Raw genomic sequence first — 18,816 nt, forward strand, 5'->3', positions numbered from 1 at the left:
GACAAAAGTTTAAGAAATTAATGATAAACACTGTAGCATAAACAGGAGAATTAATTGTTTCCTTTCTTTTACTTTAGATTTTTAGTTTTAATTGCTTCATTAAAAACAGGCATTCTGAAACTGGGGGTTGGGACCCCTCAAGGGTTCGTCAGGTTATTTTGGGGGGGGTGGGGGTTTGTGAGCTGTCAGCCCCCACACACGCCATAGCTGATAGCCAGAGCCCTTCAGAGGTGGGTGGCCACAGAGCAGCAGCTGCCTGCTGGGTGTTCTGGAGTGCCGCCCCCAGCAGCAATGGCAGAAGTAAGGGTGGCATGGCATGGAGAGGAGGATGGCATGGCATGGGGGGGGGGGTCGTCATTTTTGTTGGGGTGGGGGCGGGGTCTTCACAGCCTGAAATATTTTCAAAGGGGGTCTCAGCAAAAAAAAGTTTGAGAACCCCTGATTAAAAACATGATCCTGTAGCAAATAAGAAGTTATTCTTAGGATGTGATGCACCAAAATGTCTGAGACCTCTCTGTGCTCTGAAGCAGTTACCTAATACTGCTTACTGCAGTACACATTCTTGCTGAAATCAGTGATTCTCCAGCACAGAGCAGATTAGTTCACTAGTTTTGTCACAAAGCAAGGTCCTACATTTATTATGAATAGTAGTCCAAATCCCTGCTTCATCACAATAACATTACAATTACCAATTTGTACAGTAGTATTCTTTTACTAAAATGGAAAGATATTAGCTTTTTTCAATATTTATAAACCAAATGTAGGTTTTTATGTTAATTCAAAATGCAGTTTTGGGATTAAAACCTGGCTTGTTGGGTTACAGTGGGCTGAAAATTGCAAGACAACTATTTTCTGCTGTCTAATACTTACTTTTGTTGTTACCCTCTCTAAATTTATGTAAGAAACTTTTCTTCTTACCAAGTTATTAGCCTTCAACAAATACTGTCAGACAATTTATTTGCTGCTAGATATCATGCATTCTTTTCCAAACAAAACAGAGACTTCATTTGACTCTTTCCCAACTGCCTTTGCTATCCCTTGGGGTCTGGTTAGACTTGTTCAAGGTTTTTGGCTTTTGGATCACAATGACTATGAGGTAAGTATGTTTACTTAAGACATATATAAAGATGCAAAGATAATGGTCTCAAGATAAATTTTGGGCCCCTAATAACTAGTCAAGGGAGATAAAGGGCTAGAACCGTTATTGTTTAAATATTGATAATGCATAAATTTAATGGAAACAGAGCAACAATAAATTACATTCTGAAGTCTGATTATAATTTAGTTTAAAATTCAGTAGAATCCAGTTGTAGTCAACCTTATTTACACACATTTGAATTTTCCAAGCTATCGGATTAATCAAAGCACTTGGGCAAATTTTCTAATTTTATGCAGACTTAAATGATTAAAATAAAGCTAAGGACACACCAAGATCTGAGGTAAAGCACTGTAAAAAGTGACTCTTAAACCCAATGCAGATTTAAATTGTGTATGTTTTTAGTACTTTGATTCATTCCTTGCCTGTGTTGTTATAGCTAATGTAGTATGCCTTTTGAGGTTGGTAGAATAATTGCCATAACAACAGCTAAGAAGTTAAAAAGCAAATTTCCAAATCTATCCTCAATGAATACTATTTAAAGGACATTCTCATTTCTGCCTCCGGAGATTTAGTGACCAAATTGTCAAGAATAAAACAAAGCACAACCTGAGAAACAATCAATTGAAAGCCAAACAGAAGTACTAAAATGAGTAGCGAACAAAGTGCACAAGTACCATCAGTGAAATTTTGATGATTCCATTTGGTTGCATTCATATATGCATAAAATTTACAGATGGTGTCACTAGCAGTTTAGATGACGCACAGGCCTGTGGTTAACTGAAGATGTCTTCTGTGCAATTATTTTTTTATATTTGCCCTTCAATCTAATTTATATTTCAAGTATAAACATACTACTACTACTTCTAATCTTGTAAATGCATCTGAAATACGTTTGTTTTTACTTGGGAAGTTTTAGACTTTTTATTGGAAGGGGTGAGTGTGTTGGTAGTCGTAATAACTTTCATTTCTAACTTCCACAGAATTCATTAGCCCTTTTATTTCATCCGGCTACAATCAAAACAATGTCATGGCAACATATGAAAATTATTCAAGCCCTGATGTGCCAAGGAGAGCACAGACGAGCCCTCAGATACATACAGATGATGAAGCCATCAATGTCAAGTAGCAGTGAAGTTGCACTTCACCTCACTGTTTTATTGTTTAATAGGTAAAGAAATAGAAAATGTATCCTGATTAATCTGTTAGATTCTGAAAACAAAAAAAGAGAGAATAGATTGTGGCTTTCATTGTGTACTTTAGTCAATCTTTTGAGTGTTTAGTTCTTTTCTTTTAACACGAGTCATGCATCTCTTGTTTCATTAAAATTGTTGGTCCAAATGTTAATCCTCTGCATTTCAAAAATTAATGTCAGGTGTATGGTGGAGGCTTGGAGTCTACTGCGGCAACACTCCACCCGTTTAAATGTAGAAGAGTTGTTAAAACACATGTATGAAGTCTGTCAAGAAATGGGACTAATGGAAGATTTGTTGAAACTACCATTCACAGATACTGAACAAGTAAGCATGGGCAAGAATCAAATCTTAATCATTTGTTTGGAAAAAGGAGGCAGAACTCTAAAGAATCTTGTTTCTCTTAGGAGTGTTTAGAGAAGTTTTTGGAAACCAGTGCTGGTGTTCAGAATCATGAGTTCCTTTTAGTCCACCATCTACAGCGTGCCAATTACATCCCTGCATTGCAGTTGAATCAGTCACTGAAGGTTAATCTCATGGTAAGCTTCAAATTCTGTTAGGGTGGGGTAAATGTATCATTTCACTGAATGTTAATTGGTAACATGCTGTAAAAATACTAAAATGCTTGCACTTTTAACATATGGTGATTTTTGAAAGAATGTTTTATACCATTCATTTAAATATTTAGAATAAATTGCACAACATGAAATTACAACAAAATTTAACACTTAAACTACTTTTCAGACACCCACAAATTCAGAAATTAGTTTTAGATAAAATTAAATGTTACAAAACAAGCACATTCTGTATTTGGAATAATCTGTTAAACTGAATCCTAAGGGATAGACTGTACTGTTTTTGATATGTGTGTGTAAATGCAAAATTTCAGTAGAACTACTGCTACAGAGGTGTCCAAACTTTATGTAGTTCTACCATTGGGCTTCTGCACATTGTATATTGGAGGTTTTTGCTGTGGGGAAAGTTATCTGATATCCGCTTCTGCCAAGCTTGACATATGTTTTAACCCTTATCTGTGTGTAATGTGGGGGGCTTATTGAGGAGATTAATGACCAGTGTTCCTTTTTCTGGTTGACCAGTTCAGAACAAACTGCCTCCTACAGAAAGTAACATGCACTTGCATTGTAACTCTGATTTATGTTAGGTTTAAAAAAATAAAATGTGCTTTAGCTTTAGATGGTGGTTCTCAGACTGCTTAGCCAACATATATGATCAAGAAATGCCAATTTTTATGTGTGTATTAAAATACACAAAAGCGCGAGGTAACATGCCAGAGACAAGAGCAGACATGCAGTTGGCCCTTTGCTTCACTGAAAGTTATACAACTTTCCACCCAATGTGGCCTATTGTCCCACACTTTGAAGTGTGTGTGTGTGTGTGTGTGTGTGTGTGTGTGTGTGTGTGTGTGTGTGTGTAAAAAAAAAATATATATATATATAGTCTGGATTTGAGGGGTGGAATTTGATCTTCTCTGTGTGTAATATGTTTAAAAATCATACACAAACTTAAACTGCCTCATAATTTCTTTAGATGCTACAAATATATTTCAGTTAAATGTTTGCAACAAACATCGGTTCATAATTAGCTGACAGTGTGCTTTTAATTGTTCATTAGAATGATCATGATCCTCGTTTGAGAGAAAGATCAGTTGCCAGAAATTCTATATTAGACCAGTATGGAAAGATCCTTCCTAGAGTGCAAAGGAAGCTGGCTGTAGAGAGGGCCAAACCTTACCATTTATCTTCATCGATTCTGCGAGAAGGTGAGTTTTGCTTCAGCATCCGTGAATGATTAATTTCTCTTAGTTAGGGTTCAGAGACTTTATTTTTTTTTTTTTTCCCTCCTCTCGTTTTTAGTTTCAAGACCCAGGCCATTGTCTACTGTGGCCAAACAAGCTACTTCAGGGAATGTGTTTACAAGAGCAACTTTCATTAATAATGTGCTGTCTAAAATTGGAGAGGTCTGGGTAGGAAATGAACAGAAAAGTGATTTCTCACAATGTGATAGGTAAGAATTCCTATGTTACCTTATGAAATTGGTGTTCAAACTACTAGTATACAAAGAAAAAGGACAATGTAGTGTTAGTAATGATTACTTTGTTACTGGATGGATTAAGGTCATGGAAATTAATGGTGTCTGAGTTGTGTTCCTAAGAACTTGTGATACATGTACTGGCAAATTCTTGTCTTGATAACTGATTTGGAGTCCATTAACCATCACTTCTTGTAGACAAAGGTGAAATGACGGGTTTTTTAAGATTGTTGGAAGTAGCCTGTTAATTTTGCCTATCTGACTTCTGGTTTTCTCTTTCTAAATCCTCATATGAGAACATAGGTGTTTTTTATTTGTTGTGTTAAAAGAAAGTTAAGTTTGCAGAGTCAAAAACTCAAAAGTTAAGAAATGCCAGTTTTAAGATTCCCTGTGAACCCTAATTCAGCCCCCTTGTGCAACTGCATTGTTGTTCTTTAATTATATGATCAAATACTATTTTTTCCAAAGGACTAGTGCCTCATTTAATCCCAAAACAGTTAGTCTGGGTATATTATAAGCAATTGGAAAATGGAGTCCTATAATCACAAGTGTTGGGCAACTTTAACTAGAGGCAACCAGCTACAGCTATAATAATCTTTAATCTAAATACCCACCCACAGAAATTACAAGTAGTAGACAATTATATTCTTCTTTCATTTGCAGTCCTAGAACTGAAGAACCACCACCTCTGGCACTGCCTTTCCCTGATGCGGAATTACTTGATCCTTTTGTTGGAACTCCAGTTACAAAGTCTTCGCGTAAAAGTTCAAGGTACAGTAGATCTTCAGACTAAGTATTTTGAGTGGGCATTGAGCAGTTTCCATTCTCAGTATAAGTACCTTCAATTTCACCTGAGTGTTCTCTTGTAAGCAAGTTGTTAATGGAAGGCTTGCCATGCAATAATGTCCCATGTAGACCAGCCCTTAGTTTGTCGTCTTCATAACTACTCTTTCCTATTTTTTAGCCTTTTCTATTCATAAAACATCTCATTTTTGTTCATTTAATTCTGTAACTTCTGAAAAAAAACCCTATAAATATTTAAACCTCTGTATTAAAATCTGCTCTGACACGCTGGTATAAATCTGGAGTGATTCTTCAAGTAAATAGCTTTGTACTATATTTATGCCAGTGTTAGTGGGAGGAGCATTTGCCTTCTTTATTTACAAAATACTTAAGTTTTATTTTGATCCATCTTAACAACTGTAATATGGACACACTAATGGCAGGGATAGTGTCTGTAGATAAACATTAAATTGTTAGAAGATTCCAGAGGGGTAGCCATGTTAGTCTGTATACAGCAAAAATAATGAGAGTTCTGTAGCAGTTTAAAGGCTAACAAATGTAATTTCAGCAGGCATAAGCTTTCGTGAGCTTCAGCCCACTTCCTCAGTTGCAGTTGGTAGAAATGATACAGCAAATAGGTAACACATATAGGAGTCACATATACATATATCCGGATATATATCTAATACTACATAGATGGATATCTAATACTACATACATGGATATACATATATATCTAATACTACATACATGGATATCTAATACTACATTCTTGCTTTTGGAGAAAAGGAAATTCCTCTTACAAACACCTTTCTCGGGAGGGAACATTTAATACATTCCCACATGGCTGCCTGCCAAAGTTGTGAGGTTTTTTCCTATTTATAAAGAAACAAATTGGCAAGAGAGGCAATATCTAGTTAGACCTCATTGATGTGTAGTTGCATGCTGAGCACTGTTGAGGCAGCGCTAACATTTCATATGTAAAGTTAAAAATATTCTCATCAGGTCACATTTTGTAAGCTATCGGATCATCTTATTTGAAAGCAACTTGATTTTCTATGTTCACATTTTAAATCTAAAATCTTGGCAGATTGCTGGATTTGGTGGTTCGTCCTGTTCCTCTATATTCTCCATCATTTGAGAGTAACTGGCAGACACCAGGCAGAACTTCTACTTCATGTATTATATCTAGTCCATTACAGTCAAACTCACGGCGCTCCATATTGCACACGGGCATTTCAAGAGCATCCGAGTTGAATTTGTTGGAGACTCCTCTTGTGGTTAAGGTATGTAGAATTGGTAAATTCTAGGTAAACTTAGGGAGAGTATTACAAACTGATCAAATTAAGTTATCTATTAACAGTATATACTTTACCAAATAGCTTTGTAAAACAGGTGAGCATGCTGAGATGGGGAATGTCAATATGTCTGAGTACTTATTATGCCAGTTATGCAATAATAACTCTTTTGTTTTCAACTTGCTGCCATATTTGAATCTCCCTTTGTTGCGGAATGAAAGTGTGAAGGAACTTTGGACTTATCTACTTGGTGCCATTCTTTTTGTACTTTATCATGATTAAGGATATGATTCGGTCACAGAGATTCCGTGACTTCTGGGACAGGATTGGAGCAGCTGTCAGCCTCAGGGCTGCTGCCGAACACCTGACTGGCGACCAGCCCTAGGACTGTCGCTGAAGCAGCGGCTGGGGTTGGGTCAGCCCTCCTGGGGCTGGAGCAGCAGCAGTCAACCCCTGCCACAGGAGCAGTGGTGGGACTGGAGCAGCTGCAAGCCCTGGCAGCTCTATTTGTCCCCCCACCCCTAGGGTATTTTTAGTAAAAGTCAGGGACAGGCCACAGGCTTCTGTACATTTTGTTTATTGCCCACAACCTGTCCCTGGCTTTCACTTAAAAAATATCCATGACAGAATCTTAACCTTAATCATGACCATATTTATTTTGTCTTTTCTAAATTACTTCCTCAGCCTTAAAAAAATCTCTTCATATGGAATAATTTCTGTATGTTTATTAATTTTCATGACCCAACTTTCAGTGCCCTCTTTGAGCAGCTACTGAAGCACTGGTGTTCCATGGAATTGACACTTTGCCAGTAGTCTTCAGTTCAAAGATCAAATTAAGATGTTGTGTGTTCCTTTACATAGAGAGCTAAAGCTTTGGCCACATCTGCTGCTTCCTCTGCTTTCCCTGGGTTTACTCCGCAGTCCATTTTGAGATCCAGTCTTCGCACCACACCCTTAGCAACTCCTTCTGCATCTCCAGGAAGATCAATTACTCCTCCTCTACCAGCAAAAGAACCTAGAATTTCATTCATGGAAGAGAATGCAACTACCAAATGGACAGCTGGGGTAAGTTGGGCCACCTCCCAAGTCACCCAGTCACTTACGCATGCTCCACCAAGGCTGTGGTCACTCTGGGCTTCTAGTTTAACCCCTTCAGAGACAATATGGTGGGAAAGCAAGGAACACGGGATTTCTTAACTACAGAAAGGGATTTCTTAACTACAGAAACTTCTATTAAAGCACTCTAGAGTTATAGATCTTTGAAAGCAACAGAAGTCCTGAAAAGTACCTTCCCCATGACTGTCACTCTGTGTGTGTAGTAATATGATTAGGAAATAGTTTTAATTGTCAGTATCTTGACTATCATAAGTAAGTTTCACATGTCTTTCATTCCCTGGAAAAAATTGGGTTTCATTAATGAAGTTGACTTGTTCGTTTTTGTTTTAAATAAAGATGCTGGGAGATGATAAAACAAAACACTTCGCAGCTTCATCTGAACATAAAGTTGGAGTTCAAATGGAGGACACTTGGTCTAAGAACAGAGATAAAACTTCTCCCTTTACTTTGAGCTGTCCTGAGGAGGATCATGCAGAAATGAATGAGTCCTCAGACGGTATAGCAGGAGATGTCCTGGAGAAAACGGAAGTCAGCAAAGAAACTAGTAATTTTTCTGCCAGATCAGACCAAACTACCTTGGAATATCATGATGCAAGATCACCAGGTGACTTTGAAGATGATGTTATCTTCATAGCTTCTAAACCAGCTAATTCTTCTGCCGAAGGTGTTGCTTTCATACAGGAAGAGATGGAGGAAGAAGGCAGTGAAATGGTCAAAAGCAAGCCTTTGCATTTTGAACAACAGACTTTTTCAGAGCTGGAAAAACAAACTGGTATGTGTTGTCATGTGATCACTTAAGTAATCTAATTGGTCATTTAGATGCCTTTTTAAAAGGTTAAACAATAATTATAGTGCACAGTAGCTAATATTTATATAGTGTCCATAAGTGTGCTAGACCTCTGTAGTTGAAAAGGCCCTTCCTCTATTTTCAGGCATCTTGAACTTTCTCAAATATTGCACTTTGGGCTGATAGTCTTAGCCAAGAGGCAACGATTTCTTATTTTTTAAAAGCTGATATTTCTGGGTTTGTGTGTGGGGATTTTTTTGTTTTTTGAGTATGAAAGAAACTTTTCATCAGCTGCATTTTTAACCATTCTTTGATGCTTAAAGTTAAATAGCTGCTTCAAATTTGTCATAGGCTTAGTACTCATCGAGAAGGCCTTTGGCCTATTTGAAAATATTGATGTTAGTCATATTTGAAAACACATCCTGGGATTGTGTAGTAATCTTTTCTGTCTATTGAATTGTACCCAAGATGTGCTACTTCTGGAAGAGACACAAGTGTCCATCTGTATATGGCATGGAATCTTAAAATTGCTGTGTTCAGAGCAGTGGGTTATGCAGTCAAATATTAATGCACGTAGTTTGTTTGAATGTGATTCCATAAGACTGCAAGGGTTCTGCAGAGTATTGGGGACTGGTTTGTTGTCATTGAGGTGTCTAACTCCTGTGTCTATATGAGTGGCAGAATTTCCCAGCTACAGTCTCCATTTATTTACACAAACAAAGGGGGATGATCCAAGTCCAAATATCTGTAATTAAATAGATCCGTGACTTTGATGATCCAATAACACACGTTTGCAGTTGGACAAGAAATATAAAGTGCTTTTTCATGCATGATCATCACTAGATAATCTTTTCAAGAAACCTTACCATGTTGGGCTGTGGTGGAAAGGGTTCTGTATAATTGTAGCATAAATGTGATATTTTTATCCCTGGAAGCAGCATAAGGTAGTCTGTGCTGCTCCTATTTAAATCATTTTGTTTGTGATTCAGCAGTGTGATCCTAATTCAGGTCACTGAGAATAGTAAGAGGGAGAAAGTAAGCACCCAGTCAAGAAAGAGGCTAGGGAAATGCAAAAAATGAAATATGACAGGACAGAAATTATAGTAGTGTTCAGTGGCTTAGCCTGGCAGTTCATTAGTTTAGGATCAAGCTTTATCCCTCGCGCAAGTGCCAAAAGCATCTGAATGTGCTTCTCCCCTCCTACCTTTTGAGGATGCCGGGGAGGAAAAGGATGTCTCTCATGTTACTAGCATTACCAGCCTCAGGAGAGACCACAGTCCAGCCCATCTCAACCAGGGTGATCAACATTATGGAGAGGGGAACACGAAAGGGCATATTGGAAAGATCCCTGGTAAGAGGGAGAGACTGAAACAAAAAATGGAGAAAAGACAAAAATAAAAGAGATGGCGATAAATATCCAAAATCCAAGGAAAGGGGAAGAGGTGGACTTAAGCTTCTAATTTTAAGAACAAAAAATATTGTTTGATGTTTTCAGTTGCTAATCCAATTTTTCATTGTTTTAATAGTCAGCAACTATAAAAATCTTTTCCTACCCCTTAAAATCTTGCCATTCTTTCATTTGTTGCCCTTGAAATAATATGAGGGCAGCAGTAACAAAATATGAAATCAAATTATACAGTAATGGAAAAAATACTTTATATGCAAATATGGTCCTGCCTCTACAGAAGGTTCTGGACTAGATGACCTCTCGAGGTCCTTCCAACCCTACATTACTATGATTGTGAGAGAGTTTGTTTTGTAGTGGGAGCAATAACTCAGACTTGTGCGTTTAAACCTCAACCACAATATTGCATTAGTAGATCACTTTTGCATTTTAAATATGCAAGATAATGAAGCGCATAATACAAACATAGGTTTGTAATTTAAAATTATGTAATTTTTTTAAAAGAATGCATGTTTTATATAATGCAAGTAGCTACCTGTTGTTCAGCTATTAACTATGTTGTTCCTAGGATTTCTGGAAAGGACAGAAATCGAATGTCCTACCCTTCCTGAGGAGGATATGTTGATGTTGAATGACTTAAGCACTTTTCAAGTTGCTGGAATCTCTACTTGTTTGTCAGCCAGTGAAAGGTAAATATGTAAAAATAAATAAATAAAGTTGGGTACACAAGGTAAGTACCAGTTGGCTATCCTATACTTTAAAAGCTCTATTGTCTTATGTTCAGATTGGTTCTCTGCTATTTTACTTTTTTAAGGTACCTAGTATCTGGGGTTGCTTGCACCTTCCTTCATAAACAACAACCTCAGTGGTTAATTATCAAAGTTCACTGTCAGAAAGATGCAGTCTTCACAAAGTACTGTGGTTACAAGCTGGTTAATTCAATCACTAGGCTGTTTAAAGCTTTCCCAATTTGAGTGTGTTAAACTGACACTCTGTACTTGAAAATCCCCCTCTGTCTGAAAATGGTGTACAATTTTCTTAATGATGAAAACACTTAGAGTAGAGGAACATTAAATACTTGAATCATCCCATTACTTAATGTATACGTGTGCAGTTAGAATGATACCTGAGCTGAATGCTAATATTTTGGGGTAGGGAGTTCCAATTTTTGTTCTGAAATTGTACTATGGGTATGGGCGTGAGTATTTAAAAACTAGAAAAAAACATTTTTAAAAGCTGTACAGGGTTTCAGTCTAAAACTTTAGGTGGAATTTGTTTCTTTTCTATTTACAAAGTGAAACTGCTACCGAAGAGTCCAAGAGGCTATCTCCATCAGAAGAAAGAGAGCTGCCTCTCACAAGATCACAGGCTTTGGAGGCACCAACCGCAGATTCTGAATGTATGTATGTTTGGTGTGTTTAGCAACAAGTAAAAGTTTTAACTGTTCAGTTAAGGTAGCTGCAATTTGGCGTATAAAAGTACTTGAGTTGCCAGGGCTAAATGCACAACTTACCCTATCACTCCACACTTAACAGATTGAAGTGAAGCTGGGTAATGCAAATTTTTGTCAACTTATAGCTAGAATATGCTTATCAAAGAATGTCTGTTTAGAGGAGTTAGCACTTAGAGTTAGCACTTACATTTTTATTGAATTAGAGATTTAGGAAAACTGATATTCCGATTCATTGCTTCTATGTTCATTGCAGACTACTGCAAATTGTGCATCTTTGTTGCAGAACTGAGTTCAAGTGTGCTACAGACATAGGCTTTAAACAGATTGCTAACTGATGGCAGAGGGTTTGGTACTTAAGCTGTGGGAAAGAAATAGCAGGGAGGACGGTGTCTCTGCAATCATGTTTTCTGTCTGAGGGGTTGAGGGCTCTTACCTTCTTCCTCCTGACTTTTTGGTATGAGGCTCTTCATCTCTACATACTTTCCAAGTCTTGCCAGATGAGGTGGGCTTGGCTGCTAGGTTTTGGAACATAGAGCACCTATTTATCTCATACTATGTAAAGGCAGAACAAAATGAGGTCAGTGGCATTGCATTGGCAGCTGATGTGATAGTGGGGTTAGGGAATGGTTTTCTGAGTGGCTCCATGCCAGCAGAAAATGCTGCTGATACCCTGTTCCACTGCTGCAGAAATGTGACAGGCATGATGCTTTGAATGTAACAATGGACTAGTTTGGATGTTTATCTCTGGCCCTCAGGAAGTAGACCTCCAAAGTGATACTTGACGTGATCAAGTGATACTTGATTGTTTGGCACTGTTTTGGACAGGGGGGAAGATCATATAGGTCTTGTACTCAAATTATCTCCTGGCTCTGTATACTGGTTACTGGCTGTTTTTATTAACAGTTCTGAGAACCAGTTCACAGTGTCCTAAGAGGATATTTTGTTACCAAATTTATAAAAAAAGAATAATTTAAAAAGATTGTTTTATTGTATCAAATACTACTGAAACCATTGCTAATCTGTCACTAAATTTAAGATAAAATAGTATTTATGATACATGAAAATCTTTCCTACAACTCTGGAGCAATCATATCCAGATCACATGTCCAGAAATTTGTCCCCCATCTACCCTATTACAAAAGGAGACCCTGTAGAATACAGCCAATAGGCCTGGACAATTTAAGTCTGTGATTCTCAGACTGAGGCTCGCAAGTCACAAGTGACACTTTAATGTGTCCCTGCAACTCTTTGCATCACGTGGTATTAAAACACTGTGATTTAATTATTAACCAATCTAGGTCAGTAAAAGCATCCTGATTGGTTAATATGTTATTAACTAATTGTAGTTGATATAATACTTGTTCAGTCATTCTGCTATGATCGTATATATATAATACAAAATTATTAAATGAAACCATGAATTCACACTACTGTGGCTCTTTTGGGTAATGTTGATTGTTAATTTGGCTCCTGAATCACTGAGGTCTGAGTATCACTGGTTTAAGTGTAAAGTCTCACTTGGCATTTGGGATTATGCCATACTACAGTTCATCATAAAATGGTCATTTTTCTTGTGTTCTGGCTGCTCATTAGCAAGACAAACTTTTATTTTTTTAACACAGAAAAACCCTGGGTTTTTTTAAAAGGTCTTAAAGGACACTTTTAGTGAAATCAGTTGGTCTTAACTGTATGAGGGAAGGATGAATGAATTGTGGCTTGAACTGAATTCTGCTGAATCAGTTTTGTCTCACCTATGTATAAATATGCACAAATATTAGTCAGTATTGTATGGAAATATCCGTGATCCCATTTTGTCAGTGATATCCTTCTGTCCTCTTATAAAGGTGTCATTGTTTCTCTATGCCCCACCAACACCTGATTACTGTCTAGATTGCTTGAGGCAGTTGGGAGCTGACATAATTTAGAGCAGCCTTCAGACTGCTCTAATTTATACCAATGAACCAGCTGTGCACGTGACCAGCCTAGGGTTGGGGGAGGAGTGCTCAAACATAATGGAGTATCTAGACCAATGTTTTAAAGAAGCATACCTACAGAATATCAGTTAATAAAATCCTCCGTATTAATGCAGCAGTTAAAATGAGTCTAACTAGTGCAGCTTTTTATGCCAGACTACCTAAAGTCAGAAATTTAGTAGTGGAAAATCTCTTTCAGCTGTGATCAGTATCCTTCACAGTGAGAATGTTCCCAGTACTCATTCAGAAGACCGACTTGAAGAAGAAGGGGGTGAGGACCTACATGAGGATCAGAAGTCAGAGGAAGCTGCAGTAGAAGAAAATGTTCTGTTCCTGCAAGAAAAAATGTCTTCTAAAAGTCCTCCTGAAACTCAAGAAGTTAATGTAAGAGAATTATTTCCCCACTTTGCTAAGTTAATACAAGATAGAAAAACTCTGGGGAAACCTAAGAACCTTGGCAGTTGGTATCTAAATGTTTGTATGTGACTTCTACGTCTCTTCAGTTGACTAACATGGCTATTAACTTCAGTGCTTAGTTAGAGATCATGTATTCCTTTGTGTTTCCACAGCACCTAGGACAGTGGAGGCCCCAGGCAAGATGGATATTGCTACAACAATACAAATAACTAAGAATACATAGGCAACATCCTCCTTTTCCTAAAATCAGATTGGACTAGTCACACATTAATCTGATTTGCTTAAATATAAACATTTATGCAAGTCCTTATTTGAAGTAGTCCAAAATCAAATGTCTGTTTTAAGGCTTACAGCAAGTAGAAGGGGGCATTGCAATTTCATTTTGACAAAATAAGGCTCACTGGGTAAAATTTTCCTAAGTGACTTAAGTGCCTACATCCTATTTTCAGAAGTGACTTAAGAACTTAGACACTGGAAAATGTTATCCACTGTTCGTAAGTAGTATAAACATTTTCTCAGTAATGTAATAATTGGACAGCAAGGATGTTTCAAACTAAATAGAAACTTTAATGAGGATTCAAAGCCTGATTTATAGAACCTCTGACATTAGTTATGATTTTAAAAGGTGATTCACTGCAATATTCTTAAACTAAAGAATAGTATTGTTAAACCTCCAGTTGTCTGACTGAATTTAATCTCTGATGTAATTTTTTATTTTTACAACTCCTCTCTCCACATATGGCTAAAGGAAGAGCTGTGGGAATTATTTTGACACAGGTGATGCAAGTTCTCTGAGCAGCTTAGAGGGCAGACTCAGAATCATTGTGTAATGCCTGTGGTGAGAAGAGAGGTTTCGTTGTTGCCAGCTTATAAAGATCAAATTTCTGGCCAGGAGGGTACAGCACACAACTAAGCACAGGGAGGCAGTCTCCATTTCTTGGCTGAGACACTAAAGTTATATAGACGTTCTGCCTTTGGAGGCTGGAGGCCAGAGTACTCCTGGTTCTAGGAATAGTGGGGTAAGAACCCTCTGGGGTGGGGGGGGTGAAGGAAAGGAGTAGCTGCCATGAGGGAGGTAAATAGAACTCATGAGTTTTGTGATATAGCTACTGGTAGAGAGCCACCTGGAGCCAGGAAGGCCGTTTCTACCTTTGCTTAGTTCCCACCTCATTCTCCCGCCAGCATACCTGCAGGCTTCCCTTATTAGCTTCTCTTTCCCTTTTGTTAAAGCCTTGAGTTTAGCGTGAAATGTCTGTTTTCCTGCTGAGAATCTCTGAGTCAGTATTGAAGGTTGTTCAATGTCAGTTTCTCTTGGATTTAATTAGCCTCCTAATCACACTTGAGAGACAGGTTTTCTTAATGAGATTTCTTAGCAATCTTTAAGAGGAGAGGTGGCAGGAAAATGAGAAATGAATGCTAATGCAGCTGCTTTTTGGGGGGAGGATGGGGCAGAAAGTTTTTCCTCCTGCCCCATTTAAATCTAGAGAACAATTTCCCTTTCCATTGAGGCCCATGGAGGGGAGATGCTTTTCTTCCTAAGATTGTAAGAATGCATACATATTATATGGACATAGAAGGAAAGGCAGCAATCATGTCCAGCAAAGGGAACTGCAAAGAATGGGAGGAGGTGAATTCTACATGACTACATGAGATGTCCTGCACAATCCAAAGTAATTCCCCAGTGCATCACTGGCTTTATCTTGTGTGTGTCAGGCAATTTGTCCAAAAGTTGGACCGCTATAGAGCCAATAGTCATGACTGAAGTTTTCACTGTCTAAAATGTTTTCTGTCTGCTCAGGCCAATATTGTGATTCCCTCACATGATGATAAATCTTACGATTTTATATTTACATCACAGCTTGTTTTCAGGATTTGAGTTGCCATAAGACTTCCCCTGATCTTTTTTTCCTTTCTCTTTCCTGCTCTGCTGTCCCCTTTCCTTTGGTTATTGCTGATCACATACTTTAGCTCACAACTTGATAATTACTTCCAGGAAGAGCATGTCATCCCATCACGTACTTCTTGGTCAAATCTAGAGAAGGAATCCAGCCATAAAAATCAGATGCGGCTCCAGACAATTAAGTAAAACCCTGGATCTGAACAATAGTCATCCTATTTTAGCCAGTTAAACATACAGCCAGCCACTAAATTTGAAATCACAAAGCTTAAGGATGTCCGAATATGGGTTTTTGGTTCAACCTTATCTTTACTTGCGTTTCTCTTGGAATAGGCTGGAGGCAGATCCTGATCTACCTTGCACTTGTAAAACAATGCAGTTGGCTCCTTTTTGCTAGAAAATCATTGTAATTGTAAACAGAACATCTAAAACTATTATCTGGTTCCATGTTGTAAATACTTATTTTCAGTCCCTTAAATGCATGTACTTTCTGTGTAATAGAGGATGATTTGTTTACTTCTAACTATTTATTGTGTTCAGTAATAATTCAAAAGAAGGGTGGGGGCATTGATCTCAGTCATATCTACACCCTCTCAAAGTTAGTATATGCAGACATTAATACATTAACATACATTAATATATTACTAACAGACCTGTTTACTTTTATTTTAGTTTATTGAAGATGTTGTACAAGCTTCAGAAGAAACAGCTGAGATACCTCCGATTAATGAGCAATATCCTTCAGGCACTCTTAAACTTCAATACAACTTTGATACTATCAAACAGCAGTTCACTTGTGACTTGCCTGATACTAAAGACCCCAGTGAATGTGATGCAGCTGAAGGGGATGGAGAGCTTTTCATGTCTCAAAGCAATTTTACTTTAATATTAGAAGGAGAAGAAGGTGAAACTGAGACAGGAGACCCTACAACATTAGATATGTCTATTAAACCAGTTAGCATAAAAACCGAGGATAAGCATATAAATCGTGTCGGCAATAGTGATGACCAAGAGTACATTACAAATTCAGGGCCCACTGTAACTAGTGATCAGGCACCTCAGAATATTGCAGAGGCATTCCCATATGTGCCTGAACCTATTAAAGTAGCTATTGCTGAAAATTTATTAGATGTAATCAAAGACACAAGAAGTAAAGAATTCACTTCTGAAGTAGTGGAACAGTCTGTTCAAGAAAGTATTCCTTTAATAAGCAAAAAGGTAACTATTTCCCAGAAGTTAACAAAGACTCCACTAACAACTGTGCAGGAAACAAATGCAGATAATGCCAGTGTTTGTCAAGTAGAACATGTGGTGACACCTAGACGTCCAAGGGGACGAAGGAGGAAAAGTCTAAATATCTCCTCAACAGATGATAAACAGCTGTCAAAGACAGGCAGACCAGAACTGTTGGGACTGTATACTCTGAGGAGAAGTGCTAGGCGAACAAAAGAAACATCTGAGATTCCTAAAGGTTCTCCTCTTGATTCTGATGGAAATTCTCAAGATCAGCAAATATCTCAGATCCCTGTCACTCCTAGGAGAGGCTCCAGGAAAGCTAGGGAGAGTCATTTAGAAACATCAGTTCATTCTATTGGACAGGCGTTACAGATGGCTGGTACTCCAAGGAGAGGGTTAAGGAGAACCAGGGAATCTGCATCTGTAGTTTTTGAACAGGCTAATGAGGAAATTCCTCTTGCTGAAGAAGCAATTATGCTACCTGCTACTTCTAAAAGGACTGCTAGAGGTGCAAAAAGTTCAGTAGCGGATCAGGAAAATAGCCAGCTTTTCATTGATCACAAGGTAAAAATGGCAGGCAGTCCTAGTAGAAGTGCAAGAAAATTAAAAAGTGTTAGTTTTCAACTTACTGAAAACATCACTGCTGATCAGGAGACAGAGCCCTTTGAACAGCAGCTGCCTGTGCCAACTAGAAGAGGGAGGAGGAAAAAGACTAGTATGTCATCCGAAGTTTCAGAAAATTGTGATCTTGATACATCTAAGATGTCTGTTCATCAGATGGAACTTAAATCTCCTGTAACTACTAGAAGAAATGTTAGAACAAGTACACTAAATCTGTCTGCAGGTACAGAATCTATACCCATTCAGGAAGACACATATTCAGATGAGAGAGAGAAAATACTTGACACCCCCAGGAGAAGATCAACAAGAGGCACACCTGCTAAAGTAGAAAAAACAGGATCTGGAAAACACACTCTAGAAAAAACATCTGTTCAGCCAGTTGAGACATTGGCTACAACCAGGACTTCAACCAGAGCTGGGCATCGAAACAGGAAGAGCCAACTACAATCAGTATCAGAGGAAAGCACAGAGGAAGAAGGCTTGCCTCAAGGAACTGATTGCAATCCTTCTTTGCTAGTTGCAGACCTAACTGAATCAAGACTTGATGAAATGGAGAGAACTTTAGCAGTTCATGGTACTCGTATTACAAGGACCAGATCCAGCAAAATTGGCATGCATCAGAAGCTCTCCCTAGAGGAAAATGAGTCCTTCTTTTTCTCTCCCCCTCTCACGAAGCTTACAAAGAAATCAAAAGGTACTTGAATTATTTTCTTGCACAAAATAGAAGTGCTTACATTTTTATTCTCACCTATCAGCTACATGAAACATATTTTGACCACAGCTTTATGAAATGTAAGGAACTTAATCATGCAGAAGTTAAGATTCATAGTGAGGGATATAATTCCTTTTTTAACTCATGTTTAGGCATTACAGGACTCAGTTATTATAGAAGCCTCTTAATAGTGAGGGAGTTGAAATATTACAAGTACGGTGGAATGAAATTTAGTCTGATCTTTTGTGTTTGTTCTTAATTTCTTTCTACCTTAAGTATTTCAAATTATTCATTTAATTACATGGCTTTCTTTTGTTTTTTATTTGTGGAAGAAATGGGGTGGTACTCTCCCAGAGTCTATTTACAGTTGGAGTTCCCTTACTTATAGCACCAAAAATCTCTCAGTAGAATGTGCAGCTCTTTAGTATGTGATTGTCCTTCATGCATCTTGTGCGTTTTGATTGGTAGGAAAATAGTTGTCAGCTTTTTCATGGGATTACACAGTTAAAATGGCATTGAAATGATTGACAGTTCACCCCTACTGGAGACAGACATCACTGTATTAGTTTTTATCTGACTCACATTTTGCAATAAGACTGTGGAGCCCAGGATGCAGCCATTAGGGAAAGTACCAGAACTTTGAGCTCCCATGAGACAGCCCAGTTTGAACCTCTTATTTTAGGCATAAAGACAAACATGTTTACTGGGATGTAATCTTGGTTTTGCTATTCTGTGTTTAAATATTAGCTGTATTTTTAACTTTCCCCATCCTTTGTATGT

General features: G+C 37.9%; 1 protein-coding gene across 1 annotated transcript in view; it reads left to right on the forward strand.

Moving 5' to 3' along the window:
• The window catches only part of AHCTF1 (AT-hook containing transcription factor 1), a 67,294-nt gene that overhangs the window by 44,759 nt on the left and 3,719 nt on the right, over nucleotides 1-18,816 (forward strand). The window contains 14 exon segments of the mRNA XM_067555229.1: nucleotides 950-1,096; nucleotides 2,080-2,267; nucleotides 2,472-2,616; nucleotides 2,697-2,828; nucleotides 3,922-4,069; nucleotides 4,164-4,314; nucleotides 5,002-5,109; nucleotides 6,212-6,407; nucleotides 7,281-7,484; nucleotides 7,872-8,307; nucleotides 10,296-10,416; nucleotides 11,023-11,126; nucleotides 13,353-13,537; nucleotides 16,140-18,018. Coding sequence (XP_067411330.1) covers nucleotides 950-1,096; nucleotides 2,080-2,267; nucleotides 2,472-2,616; nucleotides 2,697-2,828; nucleotides 3,922-4,069; nucleotides 4,164-4,314; nucleotides 5,002-5,109; nucleotides 6,212-6,407; nucleotides 7,281-7,484; nucleotides 7,872-8,307; nucleotides 10,296-10,416; nucleotides 11,023-11,126; nucleotides 13,353-13,537; nucleotides 16,140-18,018 — 4,144 coding nt within the window.

The sequence above is a fragment of the Emydura macquarii genome, unplaced genomic scaffold (assembly GCF_026122565.2).
Source record: "Emydura macquarii macquarii isolate MOO-44397 ecotype Brisbane River unplaced genomic scaffold, CSIRO-AGI_Emac_v2 contig_1597, whole genome shotgun sequence".
NCBI classification, from domain to species: domain Eukaryota; kingdom Metazoa; phylum Chordata; order Testudines; family Chelidae; genus Emydura; species Emydura macquarii.